Here is an 11,222-nt window from a genome sequence, read left to right as displayed (position 1 = left end):
CTTGGACGAGTGAGTGAGTGAGTTTATTGTCATGTGTCCCTGTATAGGACAATGAAATTCTTGCTTTGCTTAAGCACACAGAAAAATAGTAAGGCATTTACTACAGTACAGATAAATGTGTCCATATACCATGTAGTGAGATACTTCCGTGAAATGTCTCAATATGTTTTCACCAGTGAAACCTGCAGACAAGTTGAAGATGAGATACAAGGAACTGCAGGTGCTTGTTTTCAAAAATAAAAGGCACAAAGTGCTGGAGTAACTCTGCGGGTCAGGCGGCATCTCTGGAGAACATGGATAGGTAACGTTTGTGGTTGGGACCCTTCAGCCAGATTGTGGTGGGGTGGGTGGGAAGAAAGCTGGAAGGGCAGGACAAAGTCTGGCAAGTATAGAGGGTTTGCACGTAAGGTCATCGGGTCAAAGGGCGTGACGCATAGAGCAGCTCAATCCATGTGGAGGACATGGCGGCCTCGGCACACTGTTAACACACGAAACACGTACTTTCTTACCTGTTAAAAACCACCGAAATTGCCATTTTTTGCCCTGTAAATAATTGTGGGTGCTGTCATTGAATGCGGGAAGGTATCAGGTTTTAACTGGTATTATCTCATGGTGTAGAGCCTTTTACAATCCGCGACTAATAGCAGCATTCATCCAGACAGCACCATCTCGATAAGCCTTCGCTATATCAAACGAACTCAAAGTCAGAGCAATTTGATTGCAATGTTGTGGGGTTATTTTTTTGGGGTGACTGAGCGCTCAGAACCAAATGCTCTATTATCTTTGCTCTGAACCCGAGCACCAAGGTGTCGAAGGAGCGCATCCCTCGGGACAGCCCCCATTCTGCCCCCCCCGAGATCAGCGCTGTCCGGCCACAGCTACCCTCCACCCCGTCTCCCTCTGTGGGCCGCATTGTCGGGCTGTGGGTCGGCAGCGCCCACACACGGGGCCGGGTGGAGTGGGGCCGGGTGGAGCGGGGCCGGGTGAAGCCCCCGACCCCTTCTCCCCCCTCCCCCCGACCCCTCCTCCCTGTGAGATATGGATAGAAGAAGTAAGATTGAGAAACTACAGGAAGGAATATTTGTGAATATTAAGAAGCTTGAGAAAGGAATGGGAGGGAGATGGGGAGAAATGGGTGTGAGTCCAAATGTAGGTTAGTAAACTAAAATTGGAAAATGTAAAGTTTTGCCCAAGATTCCAGCATCTGCAATTTCTTGAGTCTCAATGTTTTAAATTTCATATTTACAGCATTTCCAATATTTTGTGTTTGATATTGAAAAGGGTCTAGCTGGTGCCTATGATCCATGTCTTGGAAATGGGCCATAAGCATGGGTGTTATCGACTTACAGAGTTGATACAAAACAGAATATGCCTTTCAGCCACTGTTCATGCCAATAATCGTACTAATATGTACTAGTCTCTTTTACCAGCACTAGTCTCTTTTACCAGCACTAGGTCCATAGACTATGAAGTTGGCTATTAACACAACGTATAGTAGAAAAATAAGAACAAAAAGAAATATCTAATTGTATATCCAGTGGTATATATTCTGAAGATAGACACAAAAAGCTAGAGTAACTCAAGATAGACCCAAGATAGACACAAGCTGGAGTAACTCAGACTGCATCTCTGGAGAAAAGGAATAGGTGACGTTTCGGGTCGAGTCCGGTCAACCCATTCTTTCATCATATGTCAGTCTCTCCATCCCGGGAATTAACCTGCTGCACTCCCTCAATAGCAATAATGTCCTTCCTCAAATTAGGAGACCAAAATTGTACACAATACTCCAGGTGCGGTCTCATCAGGGCCCTATACAACTGCACTAGGACCTCCTTGCTCCTAAACTCAAATCATCTCGCAATGAAGGCCAACATGCCACTTGCTTTCTTCACTGCCTGCTGTACCTGCATGTTTACCTTCACCAGTGAACTCCGGCAGAGTGGCACAACTAATAGGTCTGCTGTCTCACACCTCTAGTCAAGTTTAAGTACTGAACTCTGGTGATCTCTGTGTAAAGTTTGCTTGTTCTCCATGTGATAGCGAGGCTTCTTCTGGATGCTCGTTTCTTTCTACGTCCAAAAATGTAAGGGTTAATAGGTTCATCCACCACGGTAATCTGCCTCCAATACGTGAATGAATAGGAAAATGTAGGGGAGGAGAGGGTTGTTAGGAATGTGAGAATAAAATGGATCAGAGGATGCTTAATGTAAAAATGCTTGCTTGATTAGTGGTGCATGCTCAATGGACCAAAGGGCCAATTTCTGTGTTTTAATGTCAATGGTTCAACGGTCTTTTATTGTTACATGTACCGGGGTACAGTGAAATTTGATTTACCATACAGTCATACAAAAAAAGCAACAAGATACATAACTACAGTGCATAATACAGATTAAACATATACTTAAACAGTTACCACAGCGACATGTGAGAATCCCCTAGGCACACGGCATAAGAAGGAGACCCACAGCCATCAATTCAATGTTCGGGCCACAATGTTCGGGCCTTCACCATTATGTGACGAAAGTTGTACTGACAGCTGTCACTCTCTCTGCAGTCCCTGTCCACCCGAACAGTCAGAAAGCCGTCTACATTCGCACAAGATTCCGGATATACTCATAGAACCATGTCCCTGCAAACACCGAGATCACTGCACTCACGGCACTCCCTCCGAGTCCTCACCAGTGCAAGCAGCATTGTTAGAAACCGATTCTAAGTGAAGAGGTACTATAAAGCTGTAAGTATTATGCACAAGCAAAGATGACAAATAGGATAATGTGAAAAGGTAAGAAAAATGATTTCAAGAAGAATGTGATGTTATGTAGAAGGAAAATAATCTGAATCCCACAAAAGCAACATTAATCTTATATCATTGGAGCTGGTAAAATTGAGCATAAGTGGCAGAGATATTTTATAGTTGTGTAATATTCGCCTTCATGATAAAATTGGAAATTGAAGAGAAGATGAATTATTAAGTGGGGAAGGACAAGGTGTTAGATAAAATGAAAATTCAGGTATATTGGTTTGGTTAAAGGAAGACAAAGTGCAAGGACTCAGTATAATTTATTTCAAGAGCCTTTGGGAAATGATGCAGCAGATTATCAAGACTTTATTAAATGTGGATGTATGCTAGATCACTGGAGATTGAGATAACGCGTGGCAGATGCAATACATTGTTAAAATGTGAGAAGCTACATATTTTAGTAAGAAAAGAAAGAGCAATTGTAGTCATGTGCTAGAGAAGCCGAATGCTGTGGAAGAGAAGTGGAGGCATGACCTTCTCTTCAGCTTCTCCATGAAATGGCCCTCATGCTTTCAGAAACCAGGTGTGGACAAAAGTGACAGAGATACTTATGAGCATTGATCTTTTAAAAACATTAAACATAGATCAGTACAGCACAGGGATGGACCATTTGTGCCGAACTTGATGTCAAGTTAAACTGATCTCAGCTGCCTGCACATGATCCATATTCTCTGCACAGCCCTGTGCCTGTCTAAAAGCCTTTTAAATGCCACTATTGTATCTCCACTACCATGCCTGGCAATGCGTTCCCACTATTCTCTGTGTAAAAAAATTGCCCTGCACACCACCATTAAACTTTCCCCCTCTCAACTTAAAGTTATACCCTCTAGTATTGGACATTTCCACCTTGGGAAAAAGGTTCTGATTGTCCACCGTATCTATGCCTCTCATAATTTTATATACTTCTATCAAGTCTCCCCTCAACATCTCACATTCCAGAGAAAAATGTGAAACTTCTAAGAAACTTTGGAGAGGTGTCGGCCAGTGGTTCCTTAAATTGTTCCTTAAGCACAAATAACTAAAAATAACGGTAATTTCATTGATGCCTTTGCAGGATAAAAATACTTTCATATGCTGGAAGAGGCTTATGTTTAGCAAGGACATTTGCAAGAGGTTCAGAGTTGAAGCATCTGACGTGGTTCAATTGATAGGTGAACAGTGAGTTGACAGTGGAGTTGATAAATGATTGCAATAAGTGGAGACACTTTGTATGCAATGTTCCAATGATCTTAGTTCATTATAGGCAATATCTGTTACACTGAAAATATGATCTGCCTCCTGACTGCGTATGACTGGTTTTACACATGCAGAAAATACAAGGTCCTTTTCTTCACACTGTGAGATATTGGGGAATAAGGTTCATTTTTTTAATTACATTCCTTTACTACTTTAGCAGTGTAAATAATTATATTTGTTTAACATAGGAATTGAATTGTTTACATAAACATGCAATATGCAAATGACTGTGATTCATAGCTACAATAGAGTTTAGCTGAGCACATGATATAAATAAGATTAACAGGCATTATCTTGGCCTAATTTATTCCGCTGTCCCCCGGGAAAGAGAAGTCTTTCAGAGCTTGATAGTGATTAAAATGTAGTCACATAGCATAAAAACACGTCCTTTTGGACAGAGTGCACATTGGTCATCAATTACCTATTTACACGAACACCGCACCAATCCAATTTTATTCTCCCCAAGTTCAAGTTTACTTTTCCCAGGTTTTATCCCTCACCTACACGTTAGGTGCAATGTACCACAGTTAATTAACCCATCGCATTATTTTGGGATTGTGGGAGGACAGACAGCACTGGAGATCAGCATTGAACTTGGGTCTGTAGAGCTGCAAGACAGCAGCTGAAATAACTGTGCTATTGTGCCAGTCATATGCTGATATATTTGGTCTCCATCTGAAGTAACTGTGTTTATAGTAAATGTAAATTCTTTAATCCATAAGTTAAATGGGACAAAACTATAAAAACTTGTAGGCACAAGGAACTGCAGATGCCAGAATCTTGAGAAAAATACAAAGTGCTGGAGTATTTCAGTGAGACAGTCAGCATTTGTTGAAGGAATGCCCTGGTAACGTTTCAGGCCTGGCCCTTTATCAGTGATTGTAGTGGAGGGGATAAAGCCCTGTCCTCCTCCACCTATGTCCTCCCTCCAACTTTACATTTCATTCCTCTTCTTTCCTCACTTGACACCCTTTTGATCTCCAGCATTTGTCACTTACACCATTCATCTTCCAATCAAACCCCACTCATCTGTATCCATCTATCACTTACCAGGCTTAATCAAACCTGCACCTCTCCTTTCCATACAACATACAACAAGTAATCCTCCGTCAGTTTCGCCACCTCCAACGTGACCCCACCACTCGCCACATCTTCCCATCTCCCCCATGTCTGCCTTCCGCAAAGACCGCTCCTTCCGCAACTCCCTTGTCAATTCTTCCCTTCCCTCCCGTACCACCCCCTCCCCGGGCACTTTCCGTTGCAACCGCAAGAAATGCAACACCTGTCCCTTTACCTCCCCCCTCGACTCCATTCAAGGACCCAAGCAGTCGTTCCAGGTGCGACAGAGGTTCACCTGTATCTCCCAATCTCATCTACTGCATCCGCTGCTCTAGATGTCAGCTGATCTACATCGGTGAGACTAAGCGGAGGTTGGGCGATCGTTTCGCCAAACACCTCCGCTCGGTCCGCAAGAACCTACCTGACCTCCCGGTGGCTCAGCACTTCAACTCCCCCTCCCATTCCCCGTCCGACCTCTCTGTCCTGGGTCTCCTCCATGGCCAGAGTGATATTTATATGTATTGTTTATATAATATTGTTTGACAAAATTCTGTCACGTAGGATAAATTACAAGAAAATGTTCCAATTGTATGATGAACAACTTATTTGTAAAGACGTTCAAAGAGCAGCAAATATGCAACGTAAATACAGTGGATACTAGGACAGTGGTGAGGAATTCTGTGGCAATGACATTTCCAGATCTCCAAAGCTCTTCTATCTTCAATAGGACTCAATGCAGGAATGAGATGGAACTTACTCCACATTCATAAATGCTCCAGCAAAACTCATGACATGTAATACCATTCAGGATAAAACACTTCATTCCTACCACCATTGCCAAGGCGCAAATGTGACCATTTTCAAGATGAACTGGAGTTACACACCGTGACTTATTTTGGTAGCACCCACACATGATCTCCACAGAAAGATGGCAACAAATACATGGAAACAATTTTCTGTTTCTATTCTGTAAATATTATTGTTCCTTCATCGTAATGGGTGACCATCTTGTTACTTTGTACCCAAAAGCACTGCGAGAATACATTCAGTGTATGGACTGCAGAGGTTCAATAAGGTAGTACACCATCTATTTAAACTCCTTTAGGGGATGTGTAGGACATAGTATTCTTGTCACAATACTCAGATCCTGTGATTGAATAACTAAAAAAACTAAATAGTTCAATTGTAATTGTACAAACTGCAGTGTAGAGAACATTAACAAACATATGTATTAAAACATAGTGAATGTTAAGTCGTCGAGTTTATTAGTTAATGCTGGTGGAAATGTTGGAGGAAAGGGAGGAATAGGCTGTTGTTGAAAATGTCTGTCTGTAAATTGGTCGCTGTACCTCTCAAATTACAAAACTGATTCAATTATCAAACAACTTTTAAGGCTGTGGACACAAAGTGCTGGAGTAACTCAACAGGCAGCATCGCTGGAGAACATAGATAGGAGACATTTCTGGTCCGGACCAGTCTTCAGACTTTAAAAGCTGTGATACCTCTCAGGATATCTTTGCATATAAAAGCACAAACTTTTCTCCAGAGTAGTGCAATTTCAAATTTTGTTATTTCAAATAGTAACCAAACATATAATTGAATATATATTTAATTAATCAGCAATTTAATCTAATGTTATTTCAATTACAGGTGGTGAAATGGAGATTGTAAACCAGCATCTGCAGTTCCTTATTTCTACACTCTGTGATTTTGTTTCTCCATGTGCTTGCTGCCCTTGTCCTGGTTGGTGAAGGTCATGGGTGTGAGATGCTACCAAAGTGAGTTGCTGTGTGGTACACCTTGTGGATGGTACAGATTGAGGTCTCATCTGTGCATGTGCTTTGTCCTCTGGAGTTGCATTGGTGCAGAGTATTCTACCGTCCTCCTGATTTGGGCTTGGTTGTCGAGTTGCTTTCACTTTCTGGCAGCAATTGAGAGGAACGCTAGCGGTGTGACTCTTGTCACTGCAGACCTTGAGGAAGCCCCTCCACCCTCTGCGGTCCGCCTTCCCCCGTGGCTGGCCGCGGGCGGGCGGTCGTCCGGCGCATGCGCAGCGGCAGCACAGAGGCTGCCGGGTAAGCGGCGCTGGCCCGGCAGTAACAAGATGGCTGCTCCGGGAGAATACTTCATCGTCGGCAGCCAGGTGTCCTGCCTGACGTGCCTGGGCCAGCAGCTGCACGGGGAGGTGGTCGCCTTCGATTATCAATCCAAGATGTTAACTTTGAGTATCCTTTGTGGAGAGGGCGCGGCGCTGGGGACGGGTCGAGACGAGGCGAGGCGCGGCGGCGGATGTGTCAGCGAGCGGCTCGGGGCCTAGCGGGTGTCGGGAGCCTCTCGCCGGTGTCCTGCCAGATAGTGCGCCTGCGCACCCCCCCCCCTCCATGCCAAATAGTGCGCTACCGTAGAAACTAGAATCACGCTTCAGCTACCCTCCTGTTGTATTTAACCCGATCTAAACACGCCCGCAGTCACATGTCCTCCTTGTCATCCTTCCAACCTGAATGTAGTCTTTCATTTTACAGTTGTCAGTGCGCTATCTGGCACAAGGTGAGATTGAGTAGCCACTATTTGGCAGTTCCTTGGTTGCATCATGGCCCTGTTGGTTGCTCATTGTATGAAAAATCCTTTATGTGGCACTGTAATCTAACAACTGTTACGCGACGGCAGATATTAATCCCTAAATTCTATGTTTTTTAAATCTTTGATCATACGGTGTCTTGGCAGCGTGAGGCTGCATCCGAATAAGGATGGTAAACTGCTAATGTGGTTACCATGGATAGGTTAAAGCTTGAGTACGCCGTTTTGGTTTCTGTTTGCTATTACATTCCGGCAAATGGATAAGTCATAACGCAAATGTCGCAGAGTAAGCGAATGATCGTTTTAATCTTGAAAGGTATTGAAACTCGTTAAAGGTGGATTGGTGTGAAGGTGATGTGTATTTTTGGAGAGTATCTTCCATATTTTACAGCGAGTAAGTTCTTGCTCAGTTGAGTAAAGCTGTAGCTTCAGGTTTGTAAAATTATTTAAAATGCAAATTTAAACATTACATTGGACTTAATATTTTCCAAAAATGCGTAGGTTTACACTTGATGTTAACATACAATGACTACTGGTATTGAAGTATAGGTGTTTTAAATTTACAGTTTAACTTGCAGCTGGATGAATAGTACACAATTACGTAGAATTTCAAAATAATAACTTGCATTCATTCAATCTGACAATTTGAGTTTATGTGGAAAAAATAGGCAATGCAGAATTGTAGTTGACCAAAAGCTTTGTAAAAGAGAGAATTTGAGGACTTTTATAGGAGGAAAGCAAGGTGATCTTTTAGGTAGGATACAACAGAAATTATTTATTATGTTGCGGAACGGAATTCACAAATATCCAGGGTTAAAAAAAATGTGTGTTTCTTGTAAGTTTGGACGATTAAGGGGAGTGTAGTCTGAAATATGTGACCCATACAGGGAATTGATCTTGGAGTTAGGAATTTTTAAGTTGAGCTGCTGATGCTCAAATCCATGATCAGGGTGGGAAGATGTCAGGAACATCATGAATGTTGGCTAATGAGGCACGGTTTGGCACATGGTGGTGATATTGCAGAGAAAATAAGTAGTCTTTGTAGTGAAATGAGGCAGATGTGTGGGTAGCAATAATATTGAAATTATGAACGGTTTAGTTCAATTTAATGTAATATTTGACCAAGAGTATAGAGCATAGAATCGTATGGCACATAATCAGGCCGTTCGGCCCACAATATCTATGTGGAACATTATGCCATATTTAACTAATCCCTTCTTCCTTTGCTTCGTATCTCTTTATTCCATGTATTATCATGTGCTAATCCAAAAGCCTTTTAAACACAAGTGTCGTATTAGCTTCAACCATCACCGTGGCAGTGTGTTCTGGCACCCACAGCTGTTGTTTAAAAAAAAAGGCTCTTGTATTTCCTTTAAACTTTGCCCCTCATCTTAAAGCTACGCCCAAAATACTAAATCTAGTATTTGATATTTCCACCCTGGGGAAAAGGTTTGAATTTCAATCCAAACTCTATGCCTCTCATAACTTTAGCAAACTTCCCCCAGCCTACGCTCCAGGGAAAACTATCCAGATTGGTCCCGCCTGTCCTTGATAGCTAATATTCTCTAATCCAGACATCTTTCTGGAAAAATTCTGCGCCCTCTTCAAAGCCTTCATATCTTTCCTGTGACAAGGTGACCAGAATTGCACACAATACTCCAAATATAAACTAAAGTTTCATAAAGCTGTAAGATGACTTCCTGACCCTTATTCTCAATGCCCCAAGCTACGAAGGCATGCATTCTCTATACCTTTTTTTACCATTCTTATCTATTTGTATTGCTACTTTCTGGGAGCTATGGACTTGGACCCCAAATACATCAATGCTTTAGTTTAGTTTTGAGACAGCATGGAAACAGGTCCTTCGGCCCACTAAGTCCATGCCCATCATTCATCGTTTACACTAGTTTTATAGAAACCCACTTTCACATCCACTCGCTACATAGAAACATAGAACATAGAAATTAGGTGCAGGAGTAGGCCATTCGGCCCTTCGAGCCTGCACCGCCATTCAATATGATCATGGCTGATCATCCAACTCAGTATCCCGTACCTGCCTTCTCTCCATACCCTCTGATCCCCTTAGCCACAAGGGCCACATCTAACTCCCTATTAAATATAGCCAATGAACTGGCCTCGACTACCCTCTGTGGCAGGGAGTTCCAGAGATTCACCACTCTCTGTGTGAAAAAAGTTCTTCTCATCTCGGTTTTAAAGGATTTCCCCCTTATCCTTAAGCTGTGACCCCTTGTCCTGGACTTCCCCAACATCGGGAGCAATCTTCCTGCATCTAGCCTGTCCAACCCCTTAAGAATTTTGTAAGTTTCTATAAGATCCCCTCTCAATCTCCTAAATTCTAGAGAGTATAAACCAAGTCTATCCAGTCTTTCTTCATAAGACAGTCCTGACATCCCAGGAATCAGTCTGGTGAACCTTCTCTGCACTCCCTCTATGGCAATAATGTCCTTCCTCAGATTTGGAGACCAAAACTGTACGCAATACTCCAGGTGTGGTCTCACCAAGACCCTGGACAACTGCAGTAGAACCTCCCTGCTCCTATACTCAAATCCTTTTGCTATGAAAGCTAACATACCATTCGCTTTCTTCACTGCCTGCTGCACCTGCATGCCCACTTTCAATGACTGGTGTACCATGACACCCAGGTCTCGCTGCATCTCCCCTTTTCCTAGTCGGCCACCATTTAGATAATAGTCTGCTTTCCTGTTTTTGTCACCAAAATGGATAACCTCACATTTATCCACATTATACTGCATCTGCCAAACATTTGCCCACTCACCCAGCCTATCCAAGTCACCTTGCAGTCTCCTAGCATCCTCCTCACAGCTAACACTGCCCCCCAGCTTAGTGTCATCCGCAAACTTGGAGATATTGCCTTCAATTCCCTCATCCAGATCATTAATATATATTGTAAATAGCTGGGGTCCCAGCACTGAGCCTTGCGGTACCCCACTAGTCACTGCCTGCCATTGTGAAAAGGACCCGTTTACTCCTACTCTTTGCTTCCTGTTTGCCAGCCAGTTCTCTATCCACATCAATACTGAACCCCCAATGCCGTGTGCTTTAAGTTTGTAAACTAATCTCTTATGTGGGACCTTGTCGAAAGCCTTCTGGAAGTCCAGATACACCACATCCACTGGTTCTCCCTTATCCACGCTACTAGTTACATCCTCGAAAAATTCTATAAGATTCGTCAGACATGATTTACCTTTTGTAAATCCATGCTGACTTTGTCCAATGATTTCACCACTTTCCAAATGTGCTGCTATCCCATCTTTAATAACTGACTCTAGCAGTTTCCCCACTACCGATGTTAGACTAACTGGTCTGTAATTCCCCGTTTTCTCTCTCCCTCCCTTCTTAAAAAGTGGGGTTACGTTTGCTACCCGCCAATCCTCAGGAACTACTCCAGAATCTAAAGAGTTTTGAAAGATTATTACTAATGCATCCACTATTTCTGGAGCTACTTCCTTAAGTACTCTGGGATGCAGCCTATCTGGCCCTGGGCATTTATCGGCCTTTAATCCATTCA

The 11,222-nt window shown here is 42.9% G+C and overlaps 1 protein-coding gene across 2 annotated transcripts in view; it reads left to right on the top strand.

The window, feature by feature from the left end:
• The first annotated feature begins 7,147 nt into the window (after positions 1 to 7,147).
• The window catches only part of lsm12 (LSM12 homolog), a 46,587-nt gene continuing 42,512 nt past the window's right edge, over positions 7,148 to 11,222 (top strand). The window contains exon 1 of one of the 2 annotated variants that reach the window (XM_033035310.1): positions 7,148 to 7,320. In XM_033035310.1, coding sequence (XP_032891201.1) covers positions 7,200 to 7,320 — 121 coding nt within the window. In that variant the 5' untranslated portion in view covers positions 7,148 to 7,199. The remainder of the gene's footprint in view (positions 7,321 to 11,222) is intronic. The other variant, XM_033035309.1, reaches the window with a different exon arrangement.

The sequence above is a fragment of the Amblyraja radiata genome, chromosome 16 (assembly GCF_010909765.2).
Source record: "Amblyraja radiata isolate CabotCenter1 chromosome 16, sAmbRad1.1.pri, whole genome shotgun sequence".
NCBI classification, from domain to species: Eukaryota; Metazoa; Chordata; class Chondrichthyes; order Rajiformes; family Rajidae; genus Amblyraja; species Amblyraja radiata.
Note: the sequence above shows the minus strand (reverse complement) of the source record. Positions and strands in the feature narration are given on the sequence as shown.